Here is a 22,600-nt window from a genome sequence, read left to right on the forward strand (position 1 = left end):
AGCAAGAACCTAGCGCATCTAAGTAGTACAAGACCAGTTTAGCCTTCCTGGGATACTGTTGTAAAAACAGCTTAGTGAAGGTTAGCAGAAAGCATATAAGAGTGAAACCGTACGAGAAAGAATCGGTTATCCTCAAGCTTCAGACTTCAAAAAATAAGTAGCAGTTATAGGGTCCTTTCTGTTGACTGTCAATATCTATATATATACATATATATAACAATTCGATAGTACAAGACGATTACAAGTGTCGATAACCATTTGGCCTCGTTACTCAATATATGAATTGATTTAACAAAGCGAGGACGTTTGCAAAACGAGCCTATAGCAACATCTTGTAGAAACCAGAAACCTTACTGTTTCAAGGGAAGCAAGTGCGTCACAAGTAGGAGATTCTATCTACAATCCGCATACATATGTAATCGAGTAGATAAATACTAAGTTCTTAAAATATCAACAGTTGAAGTTCGACGGTGCTTGGCCTTACCGCCATCCTGTTCAAACGGAAACAGAATGCTCGTACTGACTGAGAACTAGAAGCTCAGGATTTGCAGCCGAAAGTTAAATACCGCTTATTTTTCTACCAACAAAGGATGTATCTAAAAGAAACATCTAGAGGAAATATCTAAAGGACTGCGGACCAAACAGGAAAGAGACATGCGTAAGATCGTGCGTTTGGAGAAGCCAATAGGCCCTATGAAGAATCGCCCGATATTTAAATCCGGCCAATTTCAAGATTAGCCCAGTTACTCCTTCTGTAATCTACGCAACTCAATATACGTTCATTTTTAGAGTCTTTCAGTAAGATAACGAAGCCAATGCAAAACATCGAACGGTTAGAACGACTATTTTCATTACGATGGCGCCCAGTGTATCCGGTGCCGCGCAAGCTGCGCGAAACATCAGCCCAAATGAGGATCCGAGGAACAGTCTCTACCAGTCTCTGGCGCAAGATCTGGCGGGGTTCTCTGAGCACAAAATTCGGACTCAGTTTGTGATTAAAGTCTTATCAATTCTTTCGTGTATGCTGATGATCACGACGAGTGTGGTCAGCATTATCACTGTGAGCAAAAGTACACAGTTGTTCCTTCTAGAAAACTGGTGGCTATCATTAGTAGCAGGGATTTTGCTGTTCAGTGTATCGATCATTCTTGGCTGTTCGGAGAAGTTGCGAAAATCGTTTCCCCTAAACTATGCACTGTTGCTTGCTTTGACTTTGACACAGTCGATCCTTCTTTGCTATGTCGTTGCCGCCTATGAGACAAACAGCGTGTTCGTTGGTATCTTCATTACGTGCATAGTCACGGGGGCTGTGGCGACATTGTCTGCTTCCACTACATATGATCTTACCCAGCTAGAGTCTCACCTAGTGGTCGCGGTTGCCGTGCTTGCTGTGGTCCAGCTGGGGGCATTCGTATTCGTACCGAGTCTACGGAAGATAGACACTGTTTTCGGTGGGGTAGCCGCAATGGTATTTTGTCTGTACATTGCTCTAGATATTCACCTCTTGTTAGGAAACCAACACAATCAGCTCTACCCTGAAGATTACATTGGGGCTGTGATCACGCTCTATATTGATGTCATTAATCTTTTCATCAGTCTATTGCATCAATTTGGCAAGCGGAAGGAATCAAATGCTAGTTGAAATTGTAGTGCAAGAAGCAGATGTAATAAGGACATTTTGCTGTACCTTGCCTTTCAAATTTTACAAAATAAATTTCATGTAATGACAGTTTGGGTTCGGCTCATGCCAGCTATTATTTTACTTATTGTTGTAATAATTTAACGTATGGATGGGTGGGATTATACCTAATTGTATTGTAAACAATTTGAAACAAACGCCACTTATATCCAGTAGGCGTAGTGGCTTTGATATATCAATAATAGTAACTAATGCTTAAAAAAATTAGAAGTTAACGCCGAAATAGTTATACGGCGCCATTGAAGCAAAGCTAAGAAGATCGATGTAGAAGCACGACAATCTTGCTTTACCTAGACACCGATTAAGAAACACTCTACGCTCGACGGCAAGTCGTTGTACTGGGCTTATATTGCACACCGTAAAATTCGCTGTTGCCCATTTTCTGTCATTTGTAAAAAAATACAGTATGACGGTTGGTAAGCTCTTCGCATCTGTTTCTTGGCGCAATCCCTTAGGCGAGCAGGGAAGTTCAATCTAGTTGCTCAACAGTACAAATGAATCACACAACGAATACTGCGTATGCTGCCATGACACCAAAACAATTCGTCCGTCCTGACAAGCGCAGGCATTTCTCTCCCTGTGCCCGTAGAACACGGACTTCTGATTCGCTATGTGGCTTCATGCGTAGCGATGTACAGTCGCGGATGCAGCCGACGTGGCGCACCAGCCATCTTTCACGTTAATCTCTGGGACGTGAGCAGGTCGCAAATGAGATCCACAATTGCACAACACATACACTCGACGACATTTTGCCGAGGACGGGCGAGGTTTTCCCTGCAAATGGTGAAATTCTTTCGAAGGGAAAACCACGCTAAATCATGGGTGCACTGCAGCAAACGAAAGACCGAAGAGATGGAAGAATTGGCGGGGACGTTTCAGTTCCCCGGGTGACAGCTAAAGCAGAACGAGTAACGGTCCAGTAAAGGAAACGAACAAGGAGGCTTGCCGAGTAGATCGTGGGAGATATGCGCCGAATGGCTTGGGAGGGAACAGTGTTTGTTCTAAGTTGTCCCCTTTCCGTCCAGCTGGCAAAAGCTGAAGCCAAAAAGACACTACACAGCTCAATGCTAAAAAATAAATCATTTTAGCTGGATGGTACATTTAGTCAAATTGGAGTTATTTACTCTTTCTTTATGTAGAATATTAGCTGTCTGTCTTATTTACTCTTCGCTCTAACAGGTACTACTATTGACTTGAGAAACAAAAATATCACGGGATGGACGAAGTATAAATCTCTTGAAAAAGCTATCCTTAAAGAGGCCTATAGAAGTAGGGTAAGCTTTTTAGGTTTATCGAGAGGTACTGATGTTAGACATCTGTCTAAAGATCCACATCAATATGCGGTCCTTGCGTTTAATACTGCGTTAGACTATCTTCCAGTAAAATTCACATGAAACCTTTTCGTAACGTATAGCCATCTTTTTTCAAATATGTTAATACTATATACGCTATTAGCGGTAGCGCTTACTCGACAGTCAGCTTTCAAAAAATATCCAAAAATCCCGACTCGTTACTTGAATTAGTGGCGAAACAGAATTTTGCCGTAATAAAATAACAATGGTTTGTGTAAGGGGAGCGCGATTAGGCAAAGGAACACGTTTACGATTGTTGCCGAAGTAATGGGCCGAGCAAGGTCCGGTTTTCGTTCGTAAAATTTTGATTTTTTCTAATTAGCATTAGGCATTTACGAACTTGACGAACGGTTCAACCTAGAGGCTACCCGTGGATAAACAAAACTGATTGATCGTTGCTTTTGAACATGGCCTATTTCTAGGAGAAAAACGAATAATTTTACATAGGCCTTTGGTATTCAAAGCACTCTACCAATCTGAGCTCCTATGAACCGCAGATAAATGACGTATAACTCATCATTCTCCTATAGAGACAAGCTATATATTATTATTTATGGCCATGTTGTACTGTCTTCGGTGAGAGAGATCTCCTCGTTCGGGAATTGTTTGACTATTCTATATTTACTCGAAATGAAATCGAGATACCGGCCATTAGTTGTCCGCACGTGGCAGAAACAATAACTTGCTGCGCCACTCGCACTTCCCCATCCGCTGGAAGCTAACGTTCGAGTCAAACAACGGCACGGAGAAAGCTTATGACGGTATCTGCATCAACCAATAATCAAGCAATGTATAATCATTTCGGCTAGACCCCTTCAGCACGTAAGTGGCTAGGTCTCCAGTAGACCCGATCCATTATTCTAGCGGCAATCGTAAGCGTGTTCCTTTGCCTAATCGCGCTCTGCTTACACGGACCATTCTTATTTTATTCAGACGAAATTCTGCTCTGCCATTAGTTCAAAGGATGGGTCGGGATTTGTCGATATGTTTGTGAAAAACCCCAAACATGTCGGAGAATTAAAGTTATCGCACTTACTGGAAGTTTGTGGCAATTTGTACTTTGAAGAATACTATAACTTGTATCTTTGACATTTCAAGTGTTATAGAAGTATGTATTTTTCTAAAAAAGTAAATAAAATCATTTTGATACGATATATGCGAACAGGTCTACCCCCACTATCCTAGCTGCCTCAATGTATTTACTGCCTACGAAAATATCTGCATTGAAAAATAACCAGTTGGGAATCGCTGCAACGAGACAATCAAAAACGAAGATTAGTCGACCCGCATTTTCAGTTAAAAAAAAAGTATGATTTACGCGTACTTGTTGATTATGACTCGGATATGATGTTCAATATTTTGTCACCCTTTTAATTTTTTTTTGTTTTTTCGCTATTTGAATTTATTGTTACACTTGGCTAACGTGTTACCTATATATAGGTTGAAGCTTGGCTTTCTCAAGTAACTGGGTATATGTATACATGAAACGTTTGAACAGTCACGCAACCACAAACAGTCCTGCAGAGAATAACATAATTAGATCAAAGGCGTTTAACAATACTTGCAAAAATACAAACATCTCATAACAAAACAGAAAAATTTTAACTCGATACCACAAAATGATCATCGAAAATCAACACAATGTTTGGAGACCCTTTGAGAGCGATTTACATTTAATAATAATAAATACTTTTTGAAAACTCACAGTATCAGCATGATTTTGAGATGTTTGAGCAGTAATAAACGGCAATTAAATAGCTTCTGTTGAAGTGAAGTTTTTTTACAGGCAATTTTCGGCTTCTATGTCAAGTCTCAAACGTTTGTCATACATTACAAAAGTTCTGTAAGAGTCTACTATTAAAACTTCTCAAAGACGTTTCTTAGGACAAGATATATTATTGTTGACCTCTGTACTTCTGTCAAAGTGCGTATTTCCAGGTATTAATACACGAAACCACTAAAACTAAATGTTTTAGCTTCCGGTCCGGCATCGCCGTTTCAGATAGCATTTCAGACAGCTGGCTCTACGCACGAAACGAGATACGTCTATGCTTAGATTCAAACCTATTTCACCTCATGTCCCTTATGTTGATCAAGCAAACATGCTGTCCCAGTATGTCATCATGGGAACGATACGACTCTTACCACTCGTTTCTTCACTAGTTATCTATGGAGCAATTTTCCTATCTACCAAAAAAAAAAGCCTTACATGTATGCAAGCAGGCGTCAGTCGATAATTCGTCTTTGCAATTAAACCAGTGATCTATGATCGCAGTCCCCAGCAACTTTATCCGCTAGTCTTCATAGAGGAGCGGGCGCTTCTTCCATTGGCTCGAGAGGCATTGGACATATAGCGATACAGACCGATAAAGTGAGTGAAGTAGCCTGGGAGCTTCTTCAGTTTATCCTATTCGACGGATATTATTTTCACTCAAATCCTTCTCGTTTCTAGCCGATATCACAAAGCTGTGCTCCAGCCACATCCGACCTCCTTCCACTTTGGTTTTCTGAGACGGGCAACAGCCCGTCATATCCATAGGCAAAATAACGTGGGATACAGATTTGTCATTTGAGCAGACGACAAACGGCTAGTAACAACTTGGTTCGGCGTCGGCTGCTGTACCAAAAGCGATCCGTTCCTTCGTCCGTTAGCTGGGTGAGGCAGAAAGGCTTTAGAAAGAAGCGAACGCTCCCTTATTTCTGCCACCGTGGGAAAGGCAAAAAGGAAGTAATGGAGGCGACACTTCTGCCGCCGTTAAACCCCCGTAAACAAATACAGATACGAAGCCTAGCTGGCGTCGCAGCCCAAAACGCACGAGAGGAGGAAGCCTCAAAAGCCGGTGATGCCAGGGGTAGCTAAGGCGGCTTCAGCAACGCTTTTTCCGACGCCGTTACCGATCCGCCATCGCCCTCACGAACAGCTACCGCAGGCAGACTACTCTCCGCATACGTCACTAGGATAAAATGTATGATTGGCTAAAGCTGAGAGAGTAGGAGACAAAGTGCGCACGACGGAAAAGAGGATGCGATACACAAAAAGTACAAAAGCAAAAAACCTTACGTCTGTAAAGAGAAATCCAACGATGAGAACATGAAATACATCAATAGATGGACAGAGACAGGCGGCGAGGAGGATGACGACGCTATAGAAGGATATGACAAGAGGACTAGCTGAAGACGTTAGAAAGGAGACGTATCCTTGAAGGTACAACATAGAACAACAGAAATATCGCTCGAGATGACAAACAAAGGCTGAATAGAGGCCGGTGGAGGATTGTCACAAACAAACTGAAAAAAAAAAGGAAAATGGAATAGATCAGTAAGGACTTGCCTAGCAGAACCGGAAGACTGCAAGCAGGCGGGGATTGATCAAATAAAAATGGTAGATGCGGGGCAGACAGGGAGTCATGTCGAAATGACAGAGTGCGATAACCACTGATTGATTGCAGTCTAAAAAGAAAATAGGACCAATCTTCACATAGGCTATCTGTTTCTGACAAAGAAGGCCGCGCAAACCTTTTTTCAGCGTCGTTAAGGGACTGTTGCAGAGACAGAGTTCTCGCGAGTTGAACCGGCTCGCAGCAACTGTTACCTTCATTCACTATTACTCTAGATTAAATTCATGCATGTCGCCGTACTGGAATCGTAATAAACTCAAGTATGCATGAAATAAAATCTCAACATCGATATATTATCTTTAGTTTTCCGGGTGTCTTCAATACAACGATTAGTCGGATCCGGTAGTCCTATGGACAACTACACGCAAGTAGAGGATACTTTCTTATTATGACATTTGTGCAATATAGTTAGCTCGTATTCAGCCCCTTTATTGTTTCTTTGTTCAGGTCATGATCGACGTCGTACAGATTTCTCGATACGTTTCATTACTTATGACCTGTCCTTATTTCGGTCTAGAAATTAACGCACTGTATCCTCAATTAGGAAACAGAGCGTAGGTCTGACATGATGTTTCTAGTCGCTGAATCGGCAAAATTTCGACAAAACGCAATAGGATGACCCCAGAAATTCCCTTCCGTAGGTTAAACCGTTGAAGTTAGCAGTAATATAAGAAAAGATCTCGACTAATAACACCAACTAATAGCGGAGCAGTACTACATTTTTCTTGGATAAGTATGAAATACTTACAAAAACAAAGAAGGAGCCGAGTATCTAAACGCAAACTGTTACAACAATTTAAGCTTCGTAAAGGCTATTCGCAAACTATTTACCCAAAGCAAAATCTGTCATCACTTTCATCATCATTTATTCGTCATAGTTTGCGAGTGTTGAAATTATTACGCAGCTTACAACCTTGTTCAGCCGTTGTCATGTCTTTATTTGCTAGTGCCTCTAAGTTAGACGTGAACATTGGACACACAGTAAATCGATCAGGAGGTTCGACTTGATCCTTGCGAAAAATAATCGAACCTTATATTTCACAATGATTTCTGCCGCAAGCAAATCGAGGAATGGCACATTTAACGCGCCATTACTCGACGGTTGCGCGACCGTGAGCTCTGGGTATTCTGAGGCATTCGCGGGTCGCGGGCTTTCCATCGATACGAGCTACACCGTTTCACGCGAGGAATGCGGCCTCAGTTTCTGAGTGAAGTACGTGAAGGTGGCTGGGATGGCATGCTGGGCCTGAAAGAAGCTCGGACCCTTCGCGACAAACATGACACACAGCAACATCCTAACAGCGGATGAATACCTCCTGTAGACAACTAGTTTCGCTCTTGTTGCGTCGCTGCATACCAAAGCGCGTCTCACCGCTTATGAAATGAATAAAGATATTGAAAGCATCGATTGAGAAGTTACGTGCGGTTCGAACACGAAGTTTGGCGTTTGCGATACAATATTGTACCTACCGCTTCCTTTGTGTCAGGTAGGTTATTATATAAATGGTACTAAAACGAATCACTATATATATATACCTCGTAGTCACCGACGTTTCGTGACAATGAAGACACAATGCTTATTACAAAACATTAAGTATATAGATTACTTTATATAGATTTATTTATATGCATTTAATCATGAACCATGTTCGTATACGGTACACACATACACGTACAGTCTGTTCTCTGCGCTGTTCTTATAGTAATGGAGGCTCGCCGCATGCCAAATGCATTCTATTGCCATTGTCACTGTTTTTGTTATAGCACAAGTCGGAGTACGGCTCCACGATCTCACTAGCCACAAACGGGTAAATATGGCTACAGTCACAATGTTTAAATGCAGGCAGCTGACACATGCGTGTCACTGCTCAGGTTGACCAAGTGGCCAGGTCGAGTTGTACTTTAACAGAGGATCGATCTCTCGCCCTATCTTTGAACTGAACCTCAGTTCTCTTTGCCCCGCACAATGTGCTCAACCTTGAAACAACCACACTATATAAAGTTATCTAAGGAATCGTATGACTGTTCGAATATGACCGTTGTCTTATTTCGCTATTCGAAACTACGGTAATCTTTCATTCACTCCAGATAGTAGCAATGGCTACTGCGAAACCATTCAGTCATCTTGTCATGTTCTCGCCGCATGTCAGTCCTCAATACATGCTAAGGTCGTCCTGAAAATTGCGCGGGTTAGCTGTGTAGTACATGTTTTTGTGCATTGTAGGACACCTGCCCTCCTTAGCCCGCTTGAAATCGATGTTAGTATAAACGACCCGGTTATTGAGCGGCTGTCGGGGCCGACGATTGTTCCATAGCGGTGCTTTAGGGTTGTCCTGGTCGCCCTGCATCAACTTGCGCAGTAGATACAGCTGCTGTTTGGACACCTGCAAAGCCTTATTCATGACTAGCCAACGCACGCTCTCGACACAGCCGGGCTGTGATAGTGAGCCGGCATATGTCATATATTCTTCCGTTGATGGCATCAACTTTTCAATCTCGAAATCCTCGAGTGTCGTTTCTTGGTCTGGAAATATGTAGCATATGTCAGCTCAGCCTCAAGGACATTAGATCTATAACGTATTTTCCTATATCTATTATAGCTAATGAATGTGCATCGTAATTCGCGAAAACCTTGGCCAGACTGCGTCGACGACCTTGTTGAAATCGTTTGCTTGAAAAGTACGCTCGTTACCGTTGTCATGCCAAATCGTCACCGATATAAACGATAGAACTCATTATTCTGTTTAGGGCGTTATGGCCATTTCTTTAACTTACCTCGATAGGTAATTTTATGTAATTGACTGGTGATGAAGCGAAAGTCGGGATGCGATTGGTTTGCCAGCTGCACGAGCACAGCGATGGCGATGAGTCCGCTGCTCTCACGAAGCTCAATAGCCTCACTCAGATTCGAATGTAGCTCTGAGTTGTATCCGAGAAACTGGATCTGTGACGAAATAAATGAATGGATGAACTTGATTTAGGATAACTACTCGGACAAACGCGATGAAACGGCAAGCCCCATACTAAGCTATTTTAGCAAATATTTGGGATCAGTGATTTCTAGGCCAATGGCTAATTGTGCACTTGCTTCTTTCAACAAAACAGGCGCTTAAGGAAATCATTGTCCAATACACTGAAGAACTGTCATTGACTCGCCTCATATATTTGTATGAAACGACAGTGTATACACCATGAAGTTCTCTATAAATACGGAACTTTAGTAAATATACTACATTGGTCACATCATGAAATACGAAGATACGATATGAACACGGACTCGATGTGGGTATCCGCTATCGGCCACGGCCCTGACCCGGGTCCGGTATGCAAACCCGACTTGTTTAATCGTTTGGCGAAATTAAAGAGATGGGCAGACGAAACTAATGCAATTTGAAGTTCTCTTGCATACTCCAGTATCTACGAGAATTCAGATAAACACTACGCGATCAAACACGGCCTAGAGCATATCCATTCGTCGATGATAGTCTCGCTGAAAAATCCAAATCTAACCATTCTTTATCAATGAGAGAAACATTTCTAGGAAGCAAATCTGAATCATGTGTGTTAACGCGGAACCAACTTAATTCTACTCTTACTCTAAAGGGTACTTACCTCTGCAGGAAAATGCTTGCCAGCAATTGTATGCTCTGACCCATGTTCGTCGTGATTGCCATAGTGAATGTGCACCTCACTAAGAGTGTATTGGTATGACAACGGGCCTCCACTAATATTCACTTTGGGGGTATCGTTCAATTTGAGAACAATATCGTGCCCCGTGTTTAGCAGTATTCCACTCACCTAGAATCACCGACATCAGCATGATTCGCAGTTTGGGTCAAAAAAATTGCGTATGACATTGATCAAGCACTATATTATATTCTTGAGACGTGTGGCACGGTTAAACTCGAACGTTTAGGTCGAGCATATATTGGAATGCATTTCGTGTCGCATACCTTGACCGGATCCATGACGAAGGGCTTAAGGCGAGGATCGAAGAGCAGCTGTTGTGGATCTAAATCAATAGGTGACTGAGCCCTCCCACGACTGCATAGATGCCAATCAGGATTGAGTAGACCCCAAAAATCGGGTCCAGAGATCCCGTCATACGTCCACCACTGCTCCCAGTTAGCCCATGCCGTATGTGCTGGAACCAAGAATTCGTTCCGTTAGGAAGTTGTCTCATTTACACTGAATTTTTCCCGATGCCAAATACGATATAATAAGATATTAGTACTGGTCTACATCTACTATTACTTACGCAGACGTCTGAAGAGGGTACAGATAACTGAGCCAAATTGGCTATGACACTAACATAAGTGTCACGACATATAAAACGATGGAATGTTTTGATTTTTTAAAACAGTATTGCAGTTGAGCATGACGTGGTGAGATCTCATCACCCCGAATCTGTCTGCAAGTTTTTACAAATAAGCGTATATGTTCTACATACACTTTACGCTAACTTGTTTTTGTGTCGACGAAAACAGCTCTCGGCAAAGTCTGTGGTCGCTATTACCAGTACGTAAGGTTTTTGGTATTCGGCAACAACTGGATCCGGCATGCCGGACATTAGGGTGTCTCCAAATCAAAGTTCCGTGATGTGCCAATAACATCGCACCATATTTGCACGTATGGTAACCTATCTAGTTGTTGGGCTATGGCCTGCTACGAAAAGACGAAGGCACATCTCAAAAGAATGATATGTTTTGCAGAGTGTACCTGTGCATAGGTTATCGTATTCAATCAATCGAGCTATAGTATTTAGATTGTTTGAAATAACTCTATGTGGAGCCGAAAGGTCCAGTTAAGTCCCAAAGGCTTTTCAAAATCAGCCTGAGCTTCTTGGAAGCGGTTTCGATGTTTTATGGTGTACCATATGAACCCATTAATCCAACAAACGGCTAAAGCTGTTCACAAGTATTGACTCTAAAAACTACTCTTGATTCCAGCATACCGCACACAGAAATTCCTATACGGCGGTAGGACACTACCTCCTATGCGCAAAAGCGCTCGACACAAGGACAACGACCATCTACCAACCATGCGGGTACCCTGTGTTCTGAATTTCGGCAGTCGATCTACGGATCGGTGGCTACCATAGCCAATGTATCCACAGCTGAGGCCCTATGAAAGTCGTTCAGCTGTCCGAAAAAAGGAAAAGGACAAAATATAGGGACGAGGAAGGAGTAACTCACTGCGTGACTGTATAGCCAGTAAAGTAGTACAACCACCGAGAACCTCTTGTGAATTGCTGTGAGCAAGATGCGCACCTGAGCCCAGAAGCTATTCAGTCCATACGTACATAGAAGAAACTATGTGATATTGGTGTGGTCCTATAGTCTTTTCACATACAGACGCTTTACGTACATGGGTGGGCCCAGTGAGATGGACTTCACTAGCTTCCATGATCACTGCCAACCACCAGACCACATTGAGCGTTATTTACAGTCGGAATACCGTACATACAACTCGTCTAGGATGTAGAATACGGTGAGGAAAAATTGACCTAAATACAACAACGATAGGATGGAGTAATCATAAATTGCTTCTAGTTGATGAATGTGTCAACTTAAGCAAATGGATCGAGACAAGAAAGCTCATTGATCTAATTATGTGAGAGTTGATTAATTAATGGAGCATGATGACAAACATGAGGGACTGCATTGCGTTGTAAATACGACAGCTTGTCGTTCTGAGACCTGTATCTATCCTGACACTTGTTAATGTATAATTTTATTCTTAAATACATGTTTAAGGAACATTGTCTCTTTTTCGAGAAATTATCCTCAAAACATTATCACTGTTTGGGTCAGATTATAGTTATCTACGTGTCTGCGTCCTGATTGAATACTACGGAAAACACGCACTAGACCGGGCGTAGTAGATCATTATAGTAAAATTTTTCTCTTGTCTTTATTCTCGGTTAACTTTGTGGGCTCCTACAGTATGTGTAATTATTTAATTGCATACATAGTGTTATCCGTAATTTTTATCTGTTGTTACAAGATCTTAGATCTCTTCTTGTATTTTCAGTCCGTTCTGATGTCATGTTCCCTATTCTAAATATCTTCAACCGTTTTTCAAATGACTGCCGGTCAGCGTCACCAGGTCGTTACGATCGCTCGCATCCCCCAACCACCCCCAAATGGAGTCAGCTGATATCGTTGATTCCTGTGCCCGTTATTTCGGCCTTTATTAAAGGTATTTGTATTAAATTGCCACTATAAATATTTATAGAATAAAATTAGCTGGATAGAATCGGGAAATGTGCCTCTGCCCGCAGAGGAACTCTGCCAGTCAAGACACTCCAGTTTAATAGATAATTCCTACTCTCAATAGCGCAAAAAACAGCAGGACTTGTATCCTACTTGGCTAGTTCTTGGCATTTCTACGGCTTGGTCTAAATTTGTGTAAAATCAGTTTTCTTTCATTGCTCGTAAAGCGAAGCCTGATAAGCAGGGCTGTGTATATTTTAGCGGCTATCCACTGATACCATATCATATATGTTTCCATTAAGAACAAAATTATTGGCGAGTTTATGGTTGTGTTGGAAAAGGGTAATATAACATTCACGTGAGAATTTAAGGATCGACAGATAAACTTAATTGGCTTAATCCAAAGAGGTATCATTTAATAGATAAATATTTCAAGTTCCACGTACGTTCTGTACATAAGCCGTTAAGCATTTTTTAAAGGGGCCACCTGACAGCCTGAAACGGGGTGTGTCTACGCCTGAATCCAAAGCTCTATCACTGAAAATTCGAATCAATAAGCATTGAAGAAACAATCTGGTAGCGCATCTGGGGGCGACCAACGGGAGTGAAGAGTTGACGCGTCCCTGATTGAAAAAATCATGACTTTTCAACTTACGTTTGTTGACTCCAAGCTAGTAGAACTGGCGCCTGTTTGAACGACCGAAATCCTGAACTATATATAATCAATTTCAGCGCATTTATGGTGTTTAAACACTTTTGCTATATCTAAGCGTATTAGTTCGACGGTGAGTATCGGCAGACGGTACCGCACGTGTTCCGCAAATGAAATCTTCCAAAAAATAAATTTTAACTACCGAATTAAAGTATGTACTGTATACTTTTATTTAGCATACGACTCAGACTCGATCCTGCAAATGTGTGTATTGTTTTAAATAAATTTTTGACTTTTGAAATTCCCAGATATAAAGCCCATAGGCTCATTTGTTTGTTACCTAACAAATAGACCTGCCTGTGCAATAGTCTTTGCGACTTTATGCAGAATTATCAAATCGAAAGCGTCTGAAGTTAGCCTCCAACGATTGCGTTTGAGCGTCTTGAACGACGCTGCAGAACGTATGTTTTGAGGTATACATATAAGGTATAGCTTCACTCGCGCCTTGACATCATCGCCCCATGGTCCGAGAAGTCAAATAAGGCACTTTTCTATGGGGAATAACCGTCAGCTTAATAGCATTTCTGTTTTCGTCATATTTCTGACCACAAGTTTAGACAGTTGGTCACGATTTTTTTCTTATCCGGAAGGGACTTTGTGTTCGAATGCACCGCACGTTTCTGTGTACCTGTAATACAGTAACGGTATAAACCTTCTTAGAGTAATTATTTCTGGCATCCCTTAAACGCTAGCATGTTTAACGTGTTTGCTTATTGCTGGATACAGGGGAGGATTTAAAGACAGCTGATTTTCACTCAGAATTGTACCAGTTATTTCGGTTCATACAAGATTCCACTCTTGTAATTGCATATACTAAAAACACTGAAATTTCTACAAAAAAAGATTGGCCGTTTAAGCGTTTGCGAATTGGAACAGGTTACCTTCAGCCGTTAAACCTACGGCAATCCTTCACAGTTTAGCTGTAACCAGTAGCTAACAAATACAAACATATTTACTTAATACCCCATATATACAGCATCCTCGCATATTAGTAGGCTTTAGTCATACTTAGTTTACAATTACTGCTTCTTTTAACTTCCTAATTTTTCAGTGCGTATAAGCACAAGTTTTTACCTAACACTAGCACTATATCGGTATTAACTATAAGCACCCATACGGGAGATCTATAGGTTGACGTGTTTAGTACGTATTTTTGCAACGGGCTATCATCATTTTTATTGTTATTATATTCGTATGTGTTATCGCGCTGTAAATATCTCCCATACGATACATACGGAAATTTACTTATGCTTTATAAAGAAATTTCTCTCTCTACAATCAATTCTATCACATGTTTGGTATTAATTAATTAAGTAATTAATTATTACCATTAATTAGTTGGAAAGTATGGCTTTCGGTTATTTTCAGATCACTTGTAAAGTTCTTTTTGCTCTGTACTAACAGCCAATCTACTAGCCCGTAAGTATTTAACGAACACAAACGAGGGTTCATACTTCTTGAAAATATTCAAGTTGCATTCAACATGTGACAGTTAACAGTGATTCGTATTAAATTAAGGACAAGGAAAATTTCTCCTTTTAATATTCTGATCATGCTTTAGAGTTTTTTAGGAATCATAAAATGCTTCAAGTTTCGCGCCTTGTTTCGAGACCCTGGAACAAGTGATAGTTTACTATTCGAATATATATTGGGCCTCTAGCTAGATCGCTATGGGCTAAATCATCAAAACGTTTAGCTAAACGATCTAGCTGACGACACCAAAGACTGTGCCTCCTTGTAGATGTTTACTTTTCTGCTTTTCAACAGAAAAAGCGCAAGTTAGATTTATGAGTAACTGTAGGATTTTCCAGCCGTAAGTCTTCTAAACAGTTAACGTATTTGATAACTTATGCCCCGTCGAACGCCTGTCGATGGCACATTTCTGTAATAACAGCGTATTCTCTCGTAGTGAATAGGCTGAGAACTCAATTAGCCGAGGAGACGGCAATGACGTTTACTATTGTGTTTTGCAAGGAAAGGATTGCTTTTACAGGTACAGCATGTCTCTTTAAGGACGAAATAAAAAAGCAAGATCATTATCGAGCATGTGATCGAAAACACTCGACAGCTACTTAGAAAGCGTGGAGTGCCACGTAAACTATGTGTTCTTATGGTTACTGCCCTTGCCGATACCCGAGTGACCAATCGATTTAAGAGCATAAGTATGAAGGTAATTAGCGCACTGTAATACGTTTTACAATGGCACTTGGAGCCGACCGTAGTGCTAAGCTGGTGATCTCACATGAGACAACAACCCCTTACAATACATAAGTTGTTATTATATATTTTAATTCTTAACAATAGAAACAGAAAGTTTGACATCTTAGGGTATTTGATAGGCAAGTACGCTAGTCGTTTTAAAGTTAGTCGAACTCAATGTTCACAGCAGCTGAACCCGTAACTGAATCTGAAGTTACCTTGTCAGCCAAGATTATTGACGGGATTGTTCGAGGCAGGAAATTATGCGCATATCTGTTAATGGTAGTGTCTTGGTTTTCTTTTATCTAGCATTTTCAAAGACGGTTTTTCTATTGACACTTTTTAAGAACTACACGCAGATTAGCAAAAACCGTTTCATATAGGGAAGGACAGTTCAAGAGAACATGGGTTTGATATTATAACAAGAGTTTTCCTTAGTGACCTAGAATCATAAGCATGTCACGCTTTATTTCGGTATTGTCCAATTATATATTATGCTAACTTCAAAAATGGTATTTAAAAACTGCATCGATTCTCACAGTCACCATCAACTGTTCCGGTATGTTTCCCGGTAAATCGAAAGGTTAGGTCGACAACAAGTAAATTGCGGTTGCATCAATAAACGAAAAAACCCAAAGGACGTGTTTTTTTTTTATTAAAGATCGCTGAACAGCTGTGCGACTGACAAGATTACAGTTCCTTCATAGCTGTCTAGCGGGTAGCACTTCTTGATCTGCTTACCCAAAAAAGATTTTGGGCTGGGCTGTGTTGTCATTCATGTTCTTCATATAAAGCATTTTAGCTAAATGTAGCTGGTTCACTAGGCGAGATCCAGGCCCAAGGTACTAGCGTCAAACGGGGCTGCCCTTATGCTGAGTGTGGACATTAGTAACGAAGCTCGGGTTCGCCGATAAGGGCTTTTGGGGAGAAAGAATGGGGGTTACAGGTAGACATCGCTACTTTCCTCAAGCATTCAAAGTTGCCCTCGTCTAAGTTCTCCCACTGCCGTCATCACCACTTCACATAACTGGGACCAGTGAGCGTCTCTCGCTCTGAGCAAATTTCCGCGGTCACGAAAGTGTCTGGTGGGAGTCTTGGCAGGAGTGCAAAGCCTAGCGCAGGGCAAACCTAACGGTTATTCGCGAGCAGCCCTATTTCATTAGGGGGACATTGCCAGCTAGCTTCGGCACCTCGTCATATGCTATGCCCATCTATGTGCTTGTGCAACGATGTGCGTCACCCGGTCTGCTACTGGGGTGATGATTTCGGTTGTAAGATCCGATACATCACCCAAGTTGCGGCAGCTATACCTTTTCCCAACCCAGCTCACCCCATTTGCGTCAGTCGTCGTCGCCCCGACTCCAGCCCCGAGGGGTTGTCGACATGGCACCGTGATACGCGATTCCCTCCAGGACTGTGTTAGTCATTTCGAGAGCAAATCTCATATTAAGAACCAGACTTAGCAGGAACGCCAACGGGAATTTGGGATGAGTGCAGTGGGACGAATAGAAGAAAAGGATGCTGCTGGACCACGCTCAACTCATCACTTCCCTCCGCTCACTTCGCTTGCGACCCATTTTCATTCGAAGCCACAGCCGAACACTCTAACACCCAAAGCCACGAAACTCAGCGCCTTATCATTCAGTTGTCGGGACCCGTCGTGGGAGGAGCCGAATACCCCAGGGGAACCAGTGAGCCAGTCATCAGACCTAGTAAAATCGACTAGCAGAAAATCTTCAATCAGTATCGATGTCATATTGAGGTGGTGAAAGACAACATTATTTTAGTTGTATTAAAGAGTCAGAAATGCGAGATAGTATTAAAGGGCACTATAGATGGATGAAATAGAGGGCCGCTGAAAATAGCGATGCGAATCTGGATATGTCTTGCGTGGTTTGCCCAGTACACGAATGATTTGAAGTAACTGTGGCGGCATAGACTTCATCGAAGGCTATATCTGTACTGCCATTGGCTTTGAATCAATCATTTTTTCGGGGTCAGCATGGTTATAGAAATGGTCAGCGTTTTAAGGTAGAGTAAGCTTGTAATTGTTTCGTTTATGTCAACATCGCGTTGCTTAGACCTCTTCGTATGCTTGGCATATACCGCGTATTACTGATGAACGAATAATTTCACAGATCCTTTTCAATTGAAAACTTCCTATTTCTAACTAGACTTCAGCTAACGTAAGGCACACTGTTACCTAAGTACTAGCAACCCGCTTATACTAATCAGAATAGCATGAGAATTTTGCCTCTCAGGCAACGTGTTCTAAAGTGTTATAGAAGAGAGAAAATACTTGCCGTATGTATGATATATCAGCAATGTATACGACCACGCTCCGATCTATTAGATGTACACTTAAAGCGACGCACTTAAATCCAATAGAAATGCACGACTTAACGAGTGGCAGGAACGAAAACAATATGAAAAAAGAAGAAACGTACTGCTCTAATAGACAATAAGACGCATTGATATTAAGGCAGCATTTGAAACACGTATATTAGCTTGGTGCCAATTGAAACGAACTACAGCTTATCAGGAACGAACTAACTGACTCAACTAGTTAACACCTTCTCCACAGAATATATCAAGGTGACGTTTACACCTATGGCTCAACGAACGCACATGCTTCTAAGAAACACATCTGTACAGAAAGATTTTCCCCTAGTTTGTCGTCGACCAAATAGTTTCCTTTCCAGCTTACCATTTAGGAAAATTACAGCGGCCACCAACTTAATCCACATGTTCTAAGCACGTAGCCAAAATACTGTATTGGTTATCCTTTGTCCGGTGAGCTCACGCTCTGCTGCCACGAGGCGTGTTTTTGCTTGTCGAACGCGGTGTTGTCAACGTGTGGCGACACTATTTCACGATGCTCTCTTTCGATCGTGGCTCCGAATGGTCTCAGTGCGTGCGACGCTCAAAGCGCTATTTTTGCTGCGGCCACGGTCGCAGACTTTTGTTTCATCATGTACTCATAGTAGGCGTTTGCTATTGTTCTTGCTGCAGTAGGGGCAAAAAACGTCTGCGTGCGCTTTCCGTGCACCCAGTAGTTGGTCAACGTTCGAATGTTACTATGGAGCTGCCCCGGTTGTAACTAGCAATGTAGCTGCTATAACAGCAACCATATGTACTGTTGCGTGGCAAAACTTTTACAGGTACGGCCTACGCGCAGTTTCCCGTTTGACGTACGACATCCGACTGGCAGATCTCATAGGAGCTGCCTCGTGGAGAGTTGGGAGGAGCCATTGCCCTTGGTCCCGCCTCCACCCTCGCCCACGACGTGTCGTTCCGACGAGGCAAGCTACCGCGAACGGCAGATCCGTGCTGGCTGGCCTCGCTCCAACGGCCTCGGAAGGCGCCCCTGAACGCAGAGAGGATGAAAGCTGTTCCATCCTCAAAGAACGAGCCCCGACCAACCACGTGGTCATAACACCCGCTCAGCCGCTTACTCCCATTAAACTTACTCTGTTCGGGGGCGTCATACCTACATATATTACTGTAGATAGTGAAAAACCGTCTATGTGAGAGAAAGAACTGGAGAGGGATAGAGAAAGCTGGAGAGGGTGAGGGAGAAAGATGTGGGGAATCGGAGGACGTAGGGGTAAAGCCACAACTTCGGCAAGATAGCAAAGAGAGAAGCCGAGTTAAAACAAAAAGCACAGGCCGTGTAGAAGGGAGTAACCACTACAGGTAACGTGCGAATACCGACGTCCTTGCTGTCCTAGCCTAGAGCACGGGATTCTCTTGCTGGCATTTATAACTCTGAATACACAGTCAGCCCTGCATACGAAGGCCGAGCGGTGGTGATGAAGCGGTAGTAATGTGTTTGCCTGCTATAGTTAGGGGCACGTACGCAAGCCTAGTTTACTTAAATAAACCTGTGGTAAAACTATATATGCATTAGGTAGCTGGACCCTTACGACTCAATAGCATCATTTGGCCCGTGCAGTCTGATGCGACGAGCTAGTTGAATAGTTTTGGCGGGCCAGTAGACCAATGTCGTAGTAGCTACACTGGATTTTTGTCTTAAGCGTATGTAGGGCTAAGCCATGGACTTTCTGCAGTAGTAGATGCTGCTGCTGCCAATCTAGACGCCCTATCTAGATTTTTTTATCTGGTAATGGTTGTGCAATATAAATGCTTGGGTTTATATAACCATTTGGCAGAGGTGCGCAATTTAGGACCACAGTCAAAGTAGCTAGAACGAACGTCAGATAGGTTATTCAAAGCGTTCTTGATATGTTTGTGGGGCAGGATGGCTGATATTTTTCATTTAAAATACTAGTGTATTTCTGCACGAGGATATGGCATACTCCATTCGTAAGCACTTATTAGGAGACATGCAGAGACTGAGAATATTAAAACAGGTTTGCGATAGCAACGAGCCAATGGCCAAAGACCTGTGGGTCTTTGTTAATAAATCTAATATATTACGAACATAGTGTACGGTATATATTAATAAAAAGCTCATTAAATTTTATGTTTCCGTCTGTCAACGTAATTTGCTGCAGCTTACTACGGTACTTTTAAAATAATTCATTGAAGATTTGTCGAAACCATGACATAGAGCCTACTAAGCGTTACGCAATAAAATCGCTACTCGCACGTTTTAGCTAACCGTAACACCATTCGTTATACACCCCAAAAAATACGTTGCCCTTATCCTTTTCCAAGGCGTCGCCTATGAACGGTATTCTAGACAATTCAGGCGTTAGCCTGCAAAAGGCAGTTGAGAGCTTACATCATAATCGTATCACTCTACAGGCCGCTTCCCCGTAACCAGTGAGGAGTCTAATATTATTATTATTTAATATTATAATTAGCCACCTGAACGAATGACTAGAACCTAGAGAGACGGTCAACTGCCTTCGTAACATATCAAAGGGCTAAAGCGACGTTTAGAAACAAACGCGAATGTGAATTTGTACTGCAAGCTTAGCTATTCTAGATGACTGTACCATATCACCTTATCGTTATGTTTTTTTTTTTTTTTTTTTATATAAAATATATATGTATATGCGCAAGCGGCTTTAGGGAATCGATGAACGATACACATTTAGCACGTAAAGTTCTCCGATAGAGTTTCGTGGCACGGAATCACCTTCTAAAAACCTGTACCAAATATGGTATATAGAAGCATTGGATAGCTTCACCGAGTCCTATTTTAAACGAGAAATTTCTAAAACGGTACATAGAAAACATTTCATTTATTATCGTAAATTAATTACTCCATTCAGGATAAGCAAAATATTATAATTTATATATCAGTATGCCAAAAAATCGTTTGAGCCTTAGCTGTCCTAGTAGTTCGCGATGCCCTATTTCATTATTAGACTTAGTTAAGTAAGACAGGAAGTTTTCGAAGATTTTGACAAGTTAGTCTTGTCATTAACTATCGTTTGTTAAAGAACCCATTACGCTACGTTGCGTTCGAATAGGAACTTGACCCCTATTGTTTTCAACTTAAATTATCAATATCTTACAAAAAATAGAAGGATAGTTTATTTTGTCATACTTTTATGCTGTTTATTCCTCATGTAAATCAGAACATTAAACAAATAATTAGAGACACTGTGCCAGTACTAGGTTTCAAAGGGTTGCGTAAATAATTTATCTTGTTTTGAGTTTACTTCGCCTCTTAAGACCATTATAATACTGGAAAAATTTATTATATATATAAAATATATATATATATAAAAAAATATATAAAATCGAGTTATATTAAGGAAATAGTTTATGGAATTCTTTGTCCTTCGCCAAGTTGGGGCGATTTTTTCACGATTGGGCAGGATGTGGTGTCTCAGTTAAAACGCCCTTGAATACACAACATCAATAACGAGAAAGGCGATAGTCATAAAAGATAACGAGGGATTAGTGCAGTGGTAACAACAATGGATGGCACAAGACAAGAACGGCGACTAATGACTAAATCGCGGATGATTGAAAAAGACGGCAATATAAAATATGCTGGCAGAAGGGGCGCACAAGCAGCTACCCGGTTGTGGCATATTTTACGGGCTGTGTAGGGGATCTGAAGCGACGGTTGGTCGCTCACAATGTAGGAATTGCTATTTAGCTTAACGTAATAGGTTTAGGGACACGTTGTGATCTGGGTTCTAACCTCGAGTTTCATACGAATGGCCGACGAAATGTCTAATGCCGATCCCGCACGTAACATCGAGCGATTGTTACGTCAACTATTGCTTCTGCATTGTGAAACTCACACGGCGGCTCCGATTGCGTCAAACACAGATGTAGCTGTTATGTTTCTACTTCAACATAGTGTCTTTGCTAGGGGCCAATAAATAAGCCCCTTTACTGACCGTTATTCCACTGCTAAATAACGCGAGCACATATCACCGATTAGTTAAATATAAGCTCACAAATAAGCATATTTCGAACTAACACTTTGTTATGATTACGCTGAATCCCTCTAGACTCGATAGTAGGAAAGCGAAACTTTTAAGGGCCGTTGATTGACGTTACTTCCGATCGGAGATAACGGGCCGGAAGTCGCCAAGACTAACGGAAGGGACGACCAAACGAAGGCGGTCGGCAGATGACTGTCAAATGGGCGCGCAATTTTAAACGGACGTGTACCCTTGTCATTTAGATATCGTGCGTCAATAAGCGCGCAAAGAGACGCCTGGTGTCAGCCAAACAAGCTAGGTTCGTTGGGGCTTTCGCATCGATTTTCGTTTTCTGTGGCGGCGCCTTGACGCCCGTGAGCTTTAACAGCTAGTTAACACCAGCTGGACGTGTTATTGTGAGAAAGCCTTACAGCTTGCGGCAGTACTAAATTGCATTAGCGATAATTGCCTTAGGAATTGGCGTCTGCACGGTAGGTACGTTGTCGGTGGGAAAAGTCAAGCATCTTACGCATCCTTGGCTTAAGATGGTGTCATCTATGGGGCTATTTCTGTGGGCTTACAGAGCAATAGGAGGTTTTTCGGGAGTCGGCTGACGGGTACTGGAATACGCAGACCTCAAAAACTGCATTACAATAATTTGTAGCCATT

General features: G+C 41.9%; 2 protein-coding genes across 7 annotated transcripts; one reads left to right on the forward strand and one right to left on the reverse strand.

The window, feature by feature from the left end:
• Window positions 1–825: 825 nt before the first annotated feature.
• On the forward strand, window positions 826–1,667 carry LOC111251151 (protein lifeguard 1-like). The gene has a single exon (XM_022807486.2). It carries the CDS (start codon window positions 857–859, stop codon window positions 1,640–1,642), a length of 786 nt encoding a protein of 261 aa, XP_022663221.1. The 5' UTR covers window positions 826–856; the 3' UTR covers window positions 1,643–1,667.
• A 6,359-nt stretch (window positions 1,668–8,026) lies between these two features.
• On the reverse strand, window positions 8,027–22,050 carry LOC111251759 (carbonic anhydrase-related protein 10-like). 6 transcript variants are annotated; one of them, XM_086990134.1, is made up of 6 exons: window positions 18,283–18,903; window positions 17,879–17,949; window positions 10,403–10,593; window positions 10,062–10,247; window positions 9,225–9,393; window positions 8,027–8,973 (listed from the first exon to the last, which is right to left on the reverse strand). In XM_086990134.1, the coding sequence occupies exons 3-6, from the start codon at window positions 10,415–10,417 to the stop codon at window positions 8,603–8,605; spliced, it is 741 nt and encodes a 246-aa protein (XP_086846260.1). In that variant the 5' UTR covers window positions 10,418–10,593; window positions 17,879–17,949; window positions 18,283–18,903; the 3' UTR covers window positions 8,027–8,602. The 6 variants fall into 6 exon arrangements, with proteins under 6 accessions (XP_086846260.1, XP_086846258.1, XP_086846259.1 ...); XM_086990132.1 differs by having other exon boundaries at window positions 17,879–17,973; XM_086990133.1 differs by lacking the exons at window positions 17,879–17,949; window positions 18,283–18,903 and adding an exon at window positions 21,703–22,050.
• Window positions 22,051–22,600: the final 550 nt, after the last annotated feature.

This window comes from Varroa destructor, unplaced genomic scaffold (assembly GCF_002443255.2).
Source record: "Varroa destructor unplaced genomic scaffold, Vdes_3.0 BEIS01000005.1, whole genome shotgun sequence".
NCBI lineage: Eukaryota > Metazoa > Arthropoda > Arachnida > Mesostigmata > Varroidae > Varroa > Varroa destructor.

Excerpts from the sequence above, each read along its gene's own strand:
- LOC111251759 (XM_022808712.2), bottom strand. The coding sequence starts at position 18,322 with ATGTGGATTAAGTTGGTGGCCGCTGTAATTTTCCTAAATG. Across the intron at positions 10,248-10,402 it reads TCGTCATGGATCCGGTCAAG|GTGAGTGGAATACTGCTAAA; the intron begins GTATGCGACACG and ends CGGTGATTCTAG. Across the intron at positions 9,394-10,061 it reads GCAAGCATTTTCCTGCAGAG|ATCCAGTTTCTCGGATACAA; the intron begins GTAAGTACCCTT and ends ATTTCGTCACAG.
- LOC111251151 (XM_022807486.2), top strand. The coding sequence starts at position 857 with ATGGCGCCCAGTGTATCCGGTGCCGCGCAAGCTGCGCGAAACATCAGC.